Genomic DNA, 17,633 nt, shown 5'->3' with positions numbered 1-17,633 from the left:
GAGAGCAGGTGCTGGAGCAGCGGGTTACAGCGTAGCCTTGACCTGCCCTGGGCAGATGGCTTCACCCACCCGCTCACACCCACTGTCTGGACTTCATTTCATCTTTCAGACGAGAGCCCCATCTCTTTATCTTCAAGGCCAGTCTAGAACACCCACGACACTCCTCCCCTTTTAAACTATGATCCACCAGCTACCACAAATCCCCTGCGATCTTTGTCCACTTGTTTTACACCCCTGCTGTGAACAAATGTGAGGATTCAGATTTTAACTCCTTTTTGGAAAAACAGTGCCATAGTTGATCTTCAGTGAGAATTATGCTTCTAGTCCCCCGCCTTGCGCAGCACTGTCAGTTCCCACGTGGGGATCCGCTCCGGGCGCCATGACCCCCGCAGGGGTGGGTCGGCGAGCTCCCCCACTGCCCGCCGTGCCACTGCGGAAACAGAAGCTCTGCACATGCTGACTGCTCTGTGCATCCCTGCAGGTATTTTCCAGAGCAAGGCTTTATGGAGTCAGGACTCTTCAACCCCTTTTGTGAGATGTGTGGCATTTGTTAGACATGTGGCCTTTGCTATATTAGTGGCCTGATTAACTCTTTAAGCATGTCAGGAAGACTCAACCTATTCCTTCCCAATAAAGCATTTTAATCAATTTGGTTGTTTGGGTTATATTTGTTCAGCTCTAAATGGAGGGGAAAAAAATCACTCCAGCAGGATGTAGTCTACTTCCCCCTCTGCAAAGATCTGCCACATAATATTAGATCGGGGCGAATATTGTCACCGTTCAGGAATGGTTTGCAGTTGGGTTCTCTCTACACAGCAAACATTCTTTCAACAGGGGGAATTCCTGTGAGAGCTGTAAAAATCCCACTCATACGACATATTATCCCCTCTTGAATGGAGCCTACTGAAGGGTTATTAAAAATTTACCTTTTTGTCAATAAAGTTCTTTATGGGACATTTTTCTGGCTGAATTTTAATGTAATGTTCACTGATCCAGATGTATGAAGGAGGGAGACAAAAAGGCCATTTAGAGCTCTGGTTCTAGAATGCCCTTATTATGCATTAACTGAATCAAGTGACGTGTGGGTTTTGCTGCGTGTGGACATAGTTGTAACTGTAGGTTGTTTTTCACTAACCCACAGACCCTTAAACCTGCGGCAGTGGAGAAAATGTTAATCTAGACATCGCACTGCAGTAAGGAAGAGTGTCTGGTAAGCAACGTTATACGTGGGTCATTTTAGAACAGCTGATCCCCATTCTTTGAATTCTGAATGTTCACTAAAATGCTCCCTTTCTGCATTACTGTAAATGATTCATTTTTTTTTTAAAGCTTCGAGTATAAGGATGACAATTACATTGACTATTTGGAAATGCGATATTGAGCAGAGAGACATCCAAGCCTTTGTTTTGTTTTTATCTGATGACACTTGAAGCAAAGATGATAGCTTTTTACCATTGGCGTTTCACTGATTGATTTAAACCACATTTTCCTACGATACACCTAGTATTCTTTCTCTGGACTGAGGACAATTTAGTTATCGTCCTGACGAGGGAAGGTGAAGCTCTCCTATTGTTCCTGAAGCTGCGTTAAGTTAATTTCCCTGAAGAGTCCTGTTGCTTAATGGAAAACTGCAGGAGTGGCCAGGCCCGAGAGCAGCATCGAAGGAAACCCAGCCCCAGCGTGCGGGTCACTGGCATCCCGCCAAGCCCTGCACAGGGCTGGGCATCAGCACTGGGCAGAAGCCTTGGTTCGGGATAGCGGTTCTCTAACTTCACCGTGCACCACAGTCACCTGGGGGACGTGTCCAGACACAGAGTGGTGGGCCCCACCCTGAAGTTTCCGATTCAGCCATTCCAGGGAGAACCCCAAGAACACACCTTCCTCCCAAACTCCCAGGCAGTGCTGATACTGCTGAACCAGGGACCCCAGTCTGAGAACTGCGGGTCTAGGGTATGCCGGGGGGTAACGGGTCGGGACCCTCGGGCTACTTCTGTTTGGTCTCCTTGAGAATGTGGGTTTCGATGGATGTTTGAGCCCATCTGTGCTGAGAATCCCCTACAGAGGACATCCACATGGCTGGGCAGTGTTCCGAGGTGACCCGCACGTTGGCTGCAGCCTGGCTGCCCCTCGTTTAGCGCAGGAGCGTGTGGTTCTCCGAGGATCCCAGCAAGAGGCGGCAGCCGTGGGCCAGAGCAATGTGTGGCTGCAACTCACGCGAGGACGTCTGTCTGTCTTTGAACAGATGGGCCCTGTGTTTCCAGGAGCTTTAGAGGATATTTAAGATACTCTCCTCTGACTTGGTTTTAAACACAAAAATGGATGCCTTTCCCCACGACAGCGGTGCCTTTTTGTATTTTCCAAAGTCTAAGTGTCTTCAATGACCCATACGTACATTGGACCAAAAATGTTTCTTCCCTCAAGACAGCAGTATCTTTGGCACAGGACACCGTCAGAAAGCCCAGTGTCCTCTTTCTAAGTCAGACAGGGGGGTGGAGAGGGGCCCCAAGGGGTACAGTGGTGTCCCCTACTTCTCTCTGACGCGCCGGTTTGCAGTGGGCCACCTGCTGTCTTGTGAGGGCCACTCAGTCGCGTGTTTGTGGAGGGCTGCCCACATGCAGGGCGTGCTCCACGGCCAGGGGATGTCGTGGTGAACAGAACGCGCTCCCTGCTCTCACAGAGCCACCTTCTAGCTAGGCGACACACGACACACAGGCACAAAGGCAAGCAGAGGGGCACGGAGTCAAGCACCTGTCGGTGTTTTGAGGCCAGTCGAGCCAAACCAGGGGGCAGAGAGCCAGACGCAGGGCCCAGGGGCTTTCGCAGGCAGGACACTGGGCAGAGATGGGCAGGAGGCCAGGGACGGGGAGAGCCGCAGAGGCGTCCGGGCTGAGGGAGCTGCAGGCACCACCTCTGGGTGCACAAGGCTGGGCCTGTCCCCGGAGCAGCTGCAAGGCCGCGGGGAAGGCGTGGGCTCAGAGGGAGGGACTGGGGATCCGCCTCAGCTGGGGGCGGGGAGCTCTGGGAGGGCTGAGGGCAGCATCCTGACCCCACTGTGTCTGAAAGGTCACTTGACTTCCAGGGAAGGATCCCCAAAGGGAAATGGTCATCCAGGCAAGATGGTGACCTGGGCCAGCTCGGGGAGGAGGGAGCTGGGACACAGTCACTTGCAGCCATCCCCAACCTTTCTGGCACCAGGGACTGGTTTTTGTGGAAGACAATTTTTCCACGGACTGGGGGTGGGGCCGGGGTGTCGAGGGTGGGGGTGGGGGGTGAGGAGCTCAGGCGGTGACGCGCTGTCCTTTTCCTAACAGGCCACGGACCGATACCAGGCCACGGCCCAGGGGTTGGGGACCACACGCACGCAGGACCCATGTTGAAGGTTAGGCAGGCAGGATTTGTAAGGGACTGGGTATGGCTGGGGACAATTCTGGCCTTTTGCCCTGAGTGAATTCCTGTTCACTGAGCGGGAGCACAGTGGGAAGCTCAGGGAGCGGTGGCATTGGGGGTTCCATACATCGGGGTTGACAGACCCCTTAGCTGTCCAGGTGGGAATGCCCAGTGGGCAGTGGGGAAGTTGGAGCCAGAGATTAAATCTGAGAATTGGCGGTGTATGGCTGGCACATGAAGCCACGGGTCTGGGTGGGGTCACCCAGGGCACTGATGGAGACGGGGGGAGACTGAGGCCCGAGGCCCAGGGTCCTGCAGTATTTAGAGATTAGGAAGATGAGAGGGAGCCAGCGAGGGAGATTGCGAAAGAACTGACAGTCTGGGCATCCACGAACCTCCCCAGACGATTCGGCCACTCCGTCAGGGGACTGTGTCCTCTGTCTCCTTGGGCTGTTGCTGCCAAGCAGGTACATGGTACATTTTCTCTCCTCCCCTCTGAATGGAAGCACTGCCGTTTCTAGATGGGCATTAGAACATCTGAAAATTCCCTGAAATTACTGTCAACATACTGTGTGTAATGTGCACTTATCTGGGTAGAGGATACGTAGTCTCCAACAGGTTCTAAAGGCAAGGCCACAGGAGCGTTCTCAATAATTTCTAAATAGAAGAGAAACTAAAGTAATAAATCTTTAGACTTATTAAGCAACAGGAAGAGAACAGATCCTTTCACCCAGATTTAAACTTACAGAAACTTGGCAAAGTAAAACTGAATAAAGAATCCAAGTACCTTACAAATATTCCCGCTGGGGAAGGCACGAGCTGACCCCTGAAACAGAGAAATGCAAATCAATCGCTACGCAAAGGGCAGTTCCCACCACATATCTGTCCATGTCATTAGCTTCTAAGAGGAGAACCGGGTAATTGTCAAATAACTTGGATGAAGAACCAAGCCACATCAGTTATGAGACATAAAATTGGATAAGATTAAGTGAGCAAAAATAATAGAATCATTCCTTACAGAGGAGATCAGAGAGGGGTCTTATAGACTTCATTCTAGAGCTACTGCATTCTTCTTCAATATCATCACCAGCACTTGCACTGGAGGGCAAACTATTGTCAGTTACAGTTTCTCAGAAACAAAGTCGGACTTGTGCTTTGGATTTCCATTCGGCTTGTATGCATTCACACATTTAAGACTGCAAAAGAGACAAAAATGATGGGAGATATTTTTAGAATCAGATTCAACACCAATATGTACTTTCCTGTTGGAAAGTGCTCTTGATTAAGCCAAGTATACTTGTGTTATTTTTTTCCACTGCAGGGCAGAGAGGATGCTTATAGTTCTTTTGTGTATGAAGACATCACGGTTTCAAACAGCCATGGTAGAGTGCCCGTCTCAAAATGGCCTTTCCTTTCAGAACACAGGGATACTTTATCTTTCAGGGTCCCTAACAGAGAAAAGAAATGAATCTAGTGCACAAGAGGCAACCAGAAAGTTTAACTCACTTCAGATATGTTATTTTAGAAGAAATGAGGTTGGTTGGGCTTGGGAAAACCCTTCTTTCCCAGTCTTGAAAAGAACACGGTGTGGTGTGAGCCCCCAAGCGGGACCCCCAATGGGACACCTGCGTGGACACGGTGTGGCCGGAGGGCACCGACTGCCCTGGTTACCTCTGTAGGACTCAGACACTGCTGACCGACAGGCTGCGATGCTGGGATCCTTCCCGGGCCTGAATATTTTAATAGACACGAACTGACTTGGTACGAATTGGAACTTGGTAAAAGTCAGTTTTATTTTGCTGGAAGCAAAGGTTCCTTAGATCTGGACGTGTCACCTTTTGGACAAACTTTGATCAACAGGTACATTTCTGGAAAAGGGAAGCTTTCATAGAAGGAATTGTTTAAAAACATTTGAGGTTTTCTGACTCCGTTTTAAATCTATCAGAGAGTAGACATTTATATTTAGAAAAATGTTCATGGTACTTTGGTACTGGGGTACTTTTCCAGGTATATTACTTCCTTAAAATAAGATCAGTCTTGGAGCTTCCCAACTTTTGCTTGCAAAGGCTAGTGATAAACATCTCAAAATAGCCCAAAGAAGGATGAAATGCTTTGGGTGCTGAAACAGACTGAAATTACTTCGTTTTAGTGTCTCTAAATTAGCACTCTGAGATTTCCCACAACCTACACTAAAACTTCTCTAGATGTCTCATGTAGGTAAACCCCAGAAGGACTTAAGCATTGGTTTGAGAAATCTTCCATTTTGAAAATACCTTCCAAGCACGCAGCCATGTCACAGTTTTTGAACTTCACGTTTCTCGGGTGCTGTGGCAGTGGACGCCCATATCATGGAGGAGAGTGTGCTGCGCCCACAGGGGTGACTTCCAGAGCGCCGGGGGCTGTGCAAGTCCTGGCATCTTTCTCACCTGGGCCTGTGTTGTAACCACAACCCACAGCTCTGCGGAGGGCCAGAGACATCCCCACCTCCTGCCTCTGGCCCCCGAGGGTCTCATCGGGCATGGTTAGAGCCAGGCCCTCCCCAGGGACCACACATGGCCGGAGCAGCTGCTCGCCCAGGCGATAGGCTAGCGGCTTCCACAGGAACATGCTCTCACGTGCCCGTGTACCTAGCTGGGGACCCGCCAAGCCCTTTACAAACCTGCATTCACGGGATGCTTGTAACAAACCCACAAGGTAGACATTATTGAGCCCATTTTTACATGAGAGATTTGGGTTTTAGAGAGATTATATAACTTGCCCAAGGTTACAAGACAGACACTCAGTGGTGGTCTGAAAGGACTTCAAGCCCAGATCTGCTCGGTTCCCACTTCTGTGCCATAACCACTGTGTCACCGTAGCTACCACTGCGTCATTGCAGCGACCCTGGGAAGCAGAGGCTATCCTGCAGGTGAGGAAAGTTAAGTGACTGTCTCCAGGCTGTGAAGCTCCTAACAGGCCCACTGTTCCCACCGGGTCCTCTGACTCTGCCGTCCGGGGTTCATTCGATGCCTCCCTTAACTAACTGCGACACCTGAACGGGGTCATCAAGTATAACACTCATAAGCAGACAGACAAAGAAACCAAACCCCTGTCTAATATACCAGTACTCACTATTTTCCACTTTTTCATCATTTCCTTCCTTTAGATATCTTTGAAGCGAAGTTTCAATGTATCAATGTAGCAGGGGAAAGAAGCCGCTGTCTCACTCCGAGGCCTGAACCTGCTGACATTTCCCCCTCGGCTGAGTGAATCAGAGATTATCTGGGAGGCGTGGAAGGCAGACCTGGCTACTGACAGTCAGAGAAAGCAGCTGTTCCTAATTCTATACTAGTCGAACGAGGATGTGGGCTTTGGGGTTTTGTTTTGTTTTTTAATCTCCAGAAAACATGGCATTATCTATATAGTTATTTTGGGTGTTTGCAAAATTATCTCCCTTTTACAAAGAACTCACAATCGCCATGTAGGAAGTGCCGTATTGTCTGAGGAGTTTTCAAATATATATCGCTCTGCCGGGGTAGAAACTAGTCATCCTTCATATGGTGTTTCTCTCTGAAATAAAAGTTTGGGTATCAGAAACTACATTAGGACTTTAAATTACTCTAACGCTTACGGCTTTCCTGCAGGTGGAGGTCATCACTTTACAGCCGAGGAAACCTGAGGCTCAGAGAGGTTAAATAACTCGCCCAAGGCAGCATAGCTAATAAGTGACAGAGCTGGGAAATGAAGCCTGATGTTTTGATTCCAAGCCTAATTTAGGGCTCTTGGGTAAGCAGCCGTGTCTTCCTGCTCCTATACCAGGCAGTGCTCACCACCGTGATGGGGAGGGAGAGGCCAGGCCTGCTCCGTGTGTCTGAACAGAGCCAGGTAGGAGCCATTCCAGCGCAAACCTTTGAAGGCACCAACTAGTCCTGGTCTTTCTAATTAATAATATCCTGGACTTTGGTGTCCCCTCCAATCATATCACGAAAGCCAGACATCAGCTGATGGATGCAACTGAGCATTATAATTTGGAGAAAAAACTGCCTTAATCTGTCGATGTCTATTTCTAGCAGTGTCTTCACCAACTATTACATGTGAGAGTCAATTTGTCTTACCCAATCATGCATCTCCCTTTACCCTAGAAAGTGCTTACAGAAACAAGGGGCTAGCTACTCAGAGGCTAGATTTCACATGCTGAGTCGGTAACTTGGGGAAATGAACAATGAACTGGTTTTCGAAATCGGTGTTTGCCTTTGGAAACTTGTGTCTTAGATAATTAGTGACAATAATCTCGAGGCCAACACTGAGTGCATGGAGGAACACATTTCATTTCTTCACTTTTATTCAGAAATTACACTTTGCTACAGAAATGAGATACTTTAGGCTACGCGTTCCTGGGCTGTTCGAGCATTTCTCGGGCGTGCAAAGTCAGCGCGCTCCATCTTAGTTTTCTGGGCTGAGTTTCAAATGCCCAGAGCTCCCCTTCTGACAAGCTGAAAAGCCATTGTCCAAGGCTGATTCTGTTACAGTTGGTCTTCTCTTCAGGTGCCTTTTTTCTTTTTTAGCTGAATGGAAAAGTGTGTCTTTTGTCTCTTCTTTGTCTCACTAAAATTCCAACCTACTGCCATCAAACCCCCTGAATGGTGCTAGGAACTCATCCTACTAGTGGGAGCAGGCGAAAAAGGAGAAGATTTGCCAAGGAAAATTTTTTATTTGTTTCAAGGGGTAATCATTAAGATGCATATAAGTCATTTCCAGAAATGATTAAAAGCCTCGAACACAGTGCGGGGTATTATCTTGTCCATAACGCCTCGGGTCCTGAGATGCAACGTAGTAAGATGGAGCGACAGGGATTCAAGATAGCTTTTTTTTTTTTTTTACCATGTCTGCAAAGTTACATTTCACACCCAAACCCAGACCCCAGCCTCTCCCCAGGCTTCCCCCACCTGCAGCCAAATATAAACTGAAAAACCCCTGAAACCCAGATCGCTAGTAGGCTAGAAACATTAGTCACGATTGTAGCTGATGTTATCACTGGCTGTAAAAATTTCCTGCAGTAATTGGAATATAGATTCAACAATTTTATTGAATGTCAAAGCACACAGCTGCTAGAGAGTCACTGCTGAACTGATGCTTCTCTTCTCTTCCATGAAAAACACCTATTAAGCAGTCAGCATAAACTCTTCCCTTACAACCTCTGACATCACCCTCAGGGCAGGCAGACACAGAACAGCAATTGCTGAATTGCGTATGAAAATTATAGTTTTATTGTCTATACAACTGAAGGTTTAACTCGGACTCCTGCTTCTGTCAGAGCTGGATAAAGAAGCAATTCTTCTTGTAGAACAAATAAGCACAGTACACTATTGTAATCTAAGAAACAGGCACTATTTATGTATTGGAAAGCCTCGTTCTCAATAGGGCTAACAGCCCAATGGCCCATAAGCCACTATTTTAGCAGCTGTAGAAAAGAAAGCTGTAGAAGTCACAAGGAATGAGATGCTAAAAGCAGCAGAGACAGATGATCACAACACCAAGGGAAGCCTTCCTCGCATCCAGGCTGCTCCCACCGTTAGTTTAGCAAGCACGACTCATAGGTTGGGACCATGTACTTAATGTTGATGAAGGCGTCTTCTCCTCCATAGCGCTCAAAGGCCTCCAGCGTCTCCTGGATCAAGTCACCGATGTTCTCCCTCTTCTGCTGGCTGTAGTCGATGCCGTCTCCGGAGTTAACTGGTGCATGCAAACACACAAAGAGGCCAGTTATTTCTTTGCAGTTTCCAGAAAAAGCCCTACATATCAGGCTAGGCATTTTCTCTGAATGCTTATTAGGAGACACACACACTCAACATTTCTACATGATCTTGCAGAGTTTAAATAAAGAGTGGTGATGGTGACAGCTATACAAAAACACCATGTCCCAGATTGGAGCTGATGAAAATTAATCTAAAATAAAGAAATGACAGAGTAAACAAAAGTGAGCTAGTCACAGGTAGCAGACGGCTTATAAGTCAGGGACTCTCTTTCTCCATGTGACCATTACGTACAAAGTGTTTTCTTGGGCCTTGAGTTTTCCGAAGTCACAGCATGACATACCTAGAAGGAACGGCCTATGGCCAGATCCGGTTGTTGGCCCTGTGTGAGTTAAACTGGACGTACTTGGGAATCAGAGGCGCAGCCCACCCCTGCGTCTTCACTGCTTTTGCATACCCGGTAAACTCTAGTGACCCAAGTGTTCAGTTACCTGAAATTATTTTGATCTTTCCAGATGCAGGTGGGACAGGGAGAAACCGCTTTTCCTGCCATGGCTACTCCTGAATGATCACTGAATGTCTGGATGACAGTTATTAGGGTTTCACAGGGAGTTTGTGCTGTTGCTAGTTTTGGAATCTCCAAGTACAGGGTGGAGCCACAGTGGGGTGCCTGGTGTTCCCAACTGAAGCCCAGCCCCCACCTAGAAGTGACAGCTACAGCTGCCTCTCACATACTTAGAGGGAAGGGACTCCTAGGGATGGCCTTTGAAGGCCCTGAGGACTTGCATCCAAGGTCCTCTACTCTGTGCCACAAACTCAATATCAAATCATTTAGATAAGAGATATCTGATACACCCAAATGTGAGATGTCTGAAGGAATTACCAAGGGTGTAGGAGTCTGACAAAAATGGAGCGAGCCCCTTAGCTTCAATCCAGACTATAGAAATTCCACATTTTTTTCCTCTAATGAGAGTCATTATACGCTTTCTGTTGCATTCCACTCTCAGCTTTCCAAGGGCTACAATGGCACTTAGTCTCGAAATAAGCAAGTCATTATTGTGCCTCTGCAAAGTAGCTGCATTGCCTGTCTTATCTGTGAGGGAAGGGAGGAAAGTGGGCAAGGCGCCCTGCGGGGGGCCCAGTAGGAGGAGAATGCGAGCTCGGGCCCAAAGGAGCTCAGGGCAGGGACTCCAGTGCAACTCAAAATGTGATTTCACCGGAGAAAGGATTTATTTCATTCATATTTCAAATATAGCCCCACACTGTTTATCTTGTTTGAATGTGAAAATCGTGGAAGGAAGAATGGTATTTCAAACCTATTATCCTCAGTTATTTGGGACATTTTAAAAAGATTGGGTAATGGTTCGGACCAGAATAAATATAACAATCACAACACTACACAGCATAGGTAGGCAGTCCTTTTGCTTGGTTTTTCCAGAAACTTATTAGATAAATTTCACTGTCTTCTACAATATAGAGAAAATGAATTGTCATCCTGTTTAGTTTCTTTTGGTGCGGGGGAAGGCAGGCACAAATATTACTAATTTTCAGAAAAAGAAACAGATTGTGAGTCACAACGGTTGTGAAAAAATTGTATATCATTTTTCATGACAGACGAACTTAAAATGGTTCAGAAATGGCCATTGCAATTAGGTGGTTTTTTCCTTTCTCATAGTGGATGCCTTTCTGCTATCACGTGGAAACCTAGATTTAAGTTAATTCAAAGTTTGATTTACAGAGTATTTGATCATACAAAATATCCAAATATAGAGAACATTATGTATAGAACATATTATATATATGGAGAGAAACAATATGTAGAACAAACAAGAGATAAGATTTTTGAATAAAAGTGTTCTTGCTCTATTGTCTTTGAGCAAAACAACAAAGATAAACTTTTCTTTCTTTCTTCTTCTTTTTTTTTTTTTTTTGACGCAGAGTCTCACTCTGTCACCGGGGCTAGAGTGCAGTGGTGTCAGCCTAGCTCACAGCAACCTCAAACTCCTGGGCTCAAGCGATCCTCCTGCCTCAGCTTCCCAAGCAGTTGGATCTACAGGCTTGCATCACAAGGCATGGCTAATTTTTTCTATTTTTAGTAGAGACAGGGTCTCACTCTTGCTCAGGATGGCCTCCTGACCCCAAGGGATCCTCCCTCCTCGGCCTCCCAGAGTGCTAGGATTACAGGAATCAGCCAAAGATAAACTTTTCAAAAACAGAAATGTAAACAAATACACATTTAAAGTAAACAGACTTTCTATTCTGTTTTAAGATTCGCATGTGGTCTGATAAGCAAGGGTGCGCTCAGGAACAGCCACTGGCTCCACTTCCGGGAACTTTCTGAGATGGGGAGGTCTTTGAGTTGAGTTAGAGAGGAAGAGGAGGAAGCTTGAGCTTGGGAGAAGGGGTTGTTGATATTTGTTACCTGTGCAAAGAAAAGATGTTAAGGAAGAAAGTCCAAAGGGTGGCAGGACAAAAAGCAGCGAGGAGTCAGACAAAGGGGCAGGCGGGAGAGCACAGCGTGACAAGGCATGTCCATAACAGAGAGCGTGTCTATTTGGAAGAACTTCAGCTTCCCCAGATTCCAATCAAAGCAGGTGCGGATGTCCCATCAATGTCTGGCTATCTCCGTATGTCTCTTCCCCCCAAATAACATTGCTGGTAAACTCCTCCTGGTCGAGGAAGAGGTGGCCGTAGGGAGGATGTGGAATGACCTGTGTTGGCATAGGAACGGCCGAGCCCATCCAGTAACCCCCCTGGAGGGCACATGGAAAATATAATTGGTGATGATGTTGAGCTGTGACAGCTTTGATCAAGTTCCTTATGGACAAAGATACATATATCAATCACTCATAAATGGTGCCTTTTGTTGGCATATTAGTCAAAAGGTCAAGAACTGAATAGGCCACGGGACAGACATATTTTCCTGCTGGAGGCAGAGGGGGTTTGGGAAGTCTGCACACAATGGAAAGCTTAACACACCCTTTTCCCACTGCCTTCCAGAAAGCAACAATGACAAGCAACACTGTATTTCATATTCTTACTTTTTAGAAAATATTTAACTGTAGGAGTAAGTAAACTATGTAGCTTTTTTGTTTTTCAACAGGGTATAAACCCAAATGATTAGAGAACAGAACAGAATAGAAGTTGCTTATTCAAAAAGTGAGTTGGAGTTGGAATATTTTGTGTTTGCAGAATATGTATCATTTGGGCATTAAAAAGGCCAAAAAAGGAGCACATCCCTTACTTTGCATGCTGTAATGACACTGCACAGTTTAGTGTCAAACTATGTTAAAAAGCCCGTGAGTAATGTGATCTCCCTTTCAAAACTGCTATATTGTCAGTTTCTCTGACTACCTGAAATTGAGGTGATTAGTTGGAGCTCACCATTTGAAATACATACGATGCCATTGGAAAATGTTTGTGAGAACAGGACACTTAAAAAAAAAACCCATATGGTTGTTTATGAGTGTCAATTCTCATTAGGAAGATGACGTTTCGATTTAGGAAGCTAGGAGGGTATTTTATGTCCAGCAGCTAGAAATATACATTGATGATGGACAAGATATGTTTTATTTATAACCAAACAGACAGAACTATAGCAATGGTTTAAACCAGACTTTATGCTTCTAGAAGGATAATATGCAAGCAGAGCAGAACAAGGGATTTAGTTCCTGTTCTTAGAGATTCTTACATTCAGGAGGCATGCAACTATTGCCTAAAAGTTGTTCCTGGTTAAGAATTATTTTAAGTGTATTTATTACTCTAAATGCGGAATTTTCTTTGATTATGTAAGCAATTAGTTTAAGCGTTAAAAATGTGCACACTCTTTTTCTATCTAAACCTTTTTCAACTGTCCTAACCTGGATGCCTTCTCTTTCTGGGTGCCATTTTGGTCAAACAAATGGGGTGTATATGTACATCCCGGTCTCTTGTCCAGCAATGGCATCCTCCTGGTGCATGAACTCAGACTGTGACTGTGAAGTGACTATCACACACTTTGTCACCGAGGGCCACTGGTAAGGAGAGTTACACACGACACATTTACATTTCACACAGATATCTGCCGCTCAGTGGATACGGGCCATCAGCAGACTTGGATCACGTAGGATTTTGATGAAATATTTTCTCACCATGGTTTCAATTTCTAGACTGTGTGGAAACTTCATTCCTTTTCTTTCTTTAGTTACCACTATTGCAGGAAAAAGAAACAAAAAAAACATCAAAGGCAAAGGAAGCAAAGCTAGAAAGGAAGGGCAGTTTTGGTGGCCAGAGCAAGGTCTTCCCAGTGCTGGGGTCTGCCTCTCCATGCTAAAGAACGTCCTCAGTGCTGGCCACAGCTGCCGCTATGACGGCACGATGTTCTCTCTGCAGGCCGAGCACTCTGCTAGGCACTACAGGATAATGCAGTACGAGAAAAAAAGGCTCTTGCCTTTAGGCGGAGCTTACTGTCTAGTTGAGGAAGCCCAACTAGCTTCCCTCCCTATAAAATATAATGATCGCTTGTACCCTCCATGGAAAAAGTTGTGGGCTCAAGTCCCCTATGCCTTACGGAGCCTCACCTGCTATGTGTCTCCCTTGGTGCTTTGCTCGCCACTGAGCCTTGTGTCTTGAGAGAATTCTGGTGCATTTGTTTTAGCCAGACGCTAAATTTTCTTATCTCAGAGACATGAAAAGCAGTAAGTGAATGTGTATGTGGCCACTGGGAGGCTCAAGGAGAGTTTGATTCAAATTTGAATTTTTCTCGCTCTTATGCGTTTTGGGAAAATACTCTTAAATAGGAAATGCATAGCAGTTCTTATGTGAACAGCAACACACAAAGGAGTTATATGGAAATGAAAACCTTATTCAAAGCATCAGAAAAATAAAACAAATAAATGCTTGCTCCAGATTGCTTACTCAGTGTGCCTGAAGTGTTCTGCATTTGATACCAAACAGATGAAATCATTTCTGAAACCTACCTATACTTTCTGGTAATGACTAAGAAAATAAATAGGCACGATTTCAGGAAAGAAGCACTTCTGTCAACTGTGAAAATGTCCCGGCTGAAGCAACAGTGCCTCCCTCTCCAAGGGAAGAACAGGATCACATAATGGGGAGGCAGAGCCTTTGGTCCCCAGGAGGAAAAGCACCAGCCCCAGCTCCACCTCCCATTCCTGAGATTGCTGAAGAGTTGGAGGCTTTTAGAAGTCAGTGTACCAAACATTCTTGAAGCAAATACCACTTGGGAAATGCCATTAAAAGCCACCTGAGTGAATCAGGAAATGATAAGAGATGACTCAAATGATGTTCCAGCTGTCATTACCAATCTTTCTTCACGATAAACACCAACTTTTAGAAACTTTAATTTTATGATGTAACTCACTGTGCTCAGTAACAAAAATGGTTCGTGTTACCTCTTACATACACAATAGCACTTCAATGTAGAAATTAACAAATATTTACATTTATTTGTCTGAACAAATAAATGGTGATTAACCTGACAGAACAACCTTCACCTTGGCCGCAGGCATCGCTGGACACTGACTCAGGCAGACGGATCCTCCAGCACACTTAGGAATGGCAGTCATAAGACCAAGGCTTTGAATTAAATAGCTACGAGGCATCACGGTTTGGCTACACCTCCTTTGGTCTGCTACCGTTTCGCTGGCCATTTGTGTGGAGTGTGTGTTGCACACACAGTATTTGAATGTGAGTCCAGACGGAGGCTGCTCGCAGTATCAGAGCACTCGTCAGCACGGAGTGAACTGCAGAGAGCACCTTGGCCGTGCCATTCCCCATTGGGACTAGGTGATCTCACTGAGGCAGCACTGAACAGAATTTTAAAAAACGCTGACAAGAAATCAAACAGTTTCTTACAGGACCAGAAAGGGCATGTTTTGGATTCTCAGATGCTGAACTTAACAAATTTCAAGAGCTCTAAAGTTCAAGTTAAAGGATTTTTTTACCTGTCAAGACCTGTAACTTGTGATGGCATCAGTCCCAGCTAAAGCTGCCTTCCTTCTGACTGGGTAGCAGTGACGTCATCCGCTGTGCGGAGAAAAAGTGAGCCCGGGGGGCCTGGGTTCAGGTCTTGGCAGGTATGTGCAGCTGGAACCTACTGCATGTATTATTATTATAAAATGTTTCTTGGTGAAATAACCCATCACAGATTTTCTGTTGGATGATTCTGAATGCATTTTTGTGTGTGTGTGTTCAGTGGATTTAGCAGTTAGAAGATTAAGATGACCAAAACAATCCCCTCATTGCACTTACTGGGTTTTAAGCAGAAATATCAGTTTTAGTGACATAAAACTGAAATTTAGCAAAATAAATTTATTCAAAAGATATTTGGAAAAAAAGATGTCACTAAAAATAATGCATAATGTTTATGAGTTTAGAAATGGTTGTTTTTGAGTTTTTGCTTTTTAATCTAAATTAAGAAAGGAGGAAAAAAAAAGGACACAGATATATTTTATCTTTTAAGACAGTTACAGTTTTAATACCTAGATCAAATTGTCACCATTTGTTTTGCCAGAAATATCTATTTGGAGTTAGCTTGGATTCAATTTACTTTATAGACATAGTTTTACCTGTTTTGGAATAAAGAGTTTTCTTCCATAAATTTGGACAATTATAGGAGAAACAACTATGAATTCCAGCTCAATCTTTTCTGGAGATGAGGGAATGGAGAAGAATGGAAAGAGAGGGGAAAAAAAATCTAGGAACAAATTCATTTTCTATATTGAGTAGGAGGAGAGCCTTTTGGGGAGAAGTGATGTCATCTGCTTTTAGAATCCTAAAGAAACACTGTGTTTCACCTTCTTTTTTAAGCTTTGCTGTATTATTAATACTTTGAGGGGACTGATCTTTTTTTCCCTTTAACCATACCATGTGTCACCCCACTGGGAATTCTGGGTTGTCCTTAGCCACTGCTTCCGTGGCTGACTTCATAGCCTCTTGGAACCTGAAGGTTTCTCACATACCCTCAAGTATGACCTTACAATGGGTATTTCCAAAGTCTTGGTTCATGGGTGTGTGTGAATCAAAGTTGCAATGGTTTTGCAACCCAAAACTTATAATAACCACAGCATCTGGCATGCTAGAGATGCCCAAGGGCTTAAATACTTTAATTCTTCTCAGATCTTATTGACATTAATGAAATTCACAAGATTTCTTTCCTCTGAAGATAAAAGCTTTGAAGCAAGTGCTCGAATCCCAGCTGGATGTCTCGCTCTCTTCCTCTCTTCTTGACACTGAAGCTGGGTCACTAAAGCAAGAGGCTACTAAGCCATCATATTTCCGAAAGCTCAAGAAAACGGTTTCATCTTTGGAATGAGGTCCTTGATCACATGTGAAACGGAAGATATCATGGATCTTGCCCCAATTGTCAATTCAACATCTAAATTTCCCTCAAATAGACAATGACAATTTCTAAACAATTGTCATTTTCCAACTGCAAAGTAGATTAATTACGCTATGAAATTAATAATTGGATTATATTGGTACAGAAGAAAGAATACTGGACTTCAAGGCAAATAACCTCGCATATAATTTTTCAATAATTAGTAGCTATAATGTTCAATTATTTACTAGATATTTAACTATGGGTAGATTACTTAATTTCTCTGAATCTCAGTTACTGCCTCTGTATAAAGAAAGGACTGAACTTTGGATGATCTCTGGTTCCTACTCATCCTACCATTGCTTTTAATAATATCACACCATAACTTTGGAAGGAGTGTTTGGAAATGATGGTTATTCGATGGATGCCTTGTATTTCAACTGAAAAGATGATCACAAAGCAACTATGTAATTCTTCAAAGTAAGTCACAAATCTCATAAGCATCAAAATCAGCTTTCAAATCAAGTTCTAAAAAAATCTAAAAAGACCACATGTATAATGAATTCTAGTTAAGAAAGAGAACACTGTCAAAAACTCAAATTATTTGTTGACACAGTACAAAATGTTCCATTTTGCTATTGCAATAAATCTATAGAGCTTTTGATTCTTTAGAATAAAGACCAAATGTATGGGCTGATTTTTATTTTGCATACCCAATTGACAATGATTTGGACTACAAAAAGCCAAGTAAGGGGCTTCTTTTATTAATGACTATTTTGACCTGGAAGTTATACTGAGAAAAATAGGTGGGCTCACCAATATATCCCTCTCCAGGATAACTATAACAACAGATTCTGTCATCATTGAATTAGCTGAATTCAAGCTTGTGAAGTGACAGCTTATCTCTTTTCTCATTGGCCAGCATGATTCAGTGAGCAGACGGCATCAAGAAAGGAGCAGAGAGTTCTAAGTCCAGGGTGTCTGTGTTAAATCTATTCCCTGCTGTCTTATCTCCTGATGGAGTAACAACAACAAAATGTCATTAACACGGATTAGGTCATTTAAAACCAAGAACAGCCCTATAAACTACATACTACAATTACAGCAAATTGAGGTTTTAAGAGGTAACTTAGTAAAGTGATACAAGCGATAAGTGATACTGGGATCCTGAAAAAGATAAATTGAGGTAGAAT

At 44.4% G+C, this 17,633-nt stretch overlaps 1 protein-coding gene across 2 annotated transcripts in view; it reads right to left on the bottom strand.

Annotated features, from left to right (window-relative positions):
• Positions 1–8,426: 8,426 nt before the first annotated feature.
• Positions 8,427–17,633, bottom strand: part of PACRG (parkin coregulated) — a 473,831-nt gene continuing 464,624 nt past the window's right edge. The window contains exon 5 of one of the 2 annotated variants that reach the window (XM_069488529.1): positions 8,427–9,099. In XM_069488529.1, the coding sequence (XP_069344630.1) occupies positions 8,939–9,099 (161 nt within the window). In that variant the 3' untranslated portion in view covers positions 8,427–8,938. The remainder of the gene's footprint in view (positions 9,100–17,633) is intronic. The other variant, XM_069488528.1, reaches the window with a different exon arrangement.

Source organism: Eulemur rufifrons, chromosome 15 (genome assembly GCF_041146395.1).
Source record: "Eulemur rufifrons isolate Redbay chromosome 15, OSU_ERuf_1, whole genome shotgun sequence".
Classification (NCBI taxonomy): domain Eukaryota; kingdom Metazoa; phylum Chordata; class Mammalia; order Primates; family Lemuridae; genus Eulemur; species Eulemur rufifrons.
Note: the sequence above shows the minus strand (reverse complement) of the source record. Positions and strands in the feature narration are given on the sequence as shown.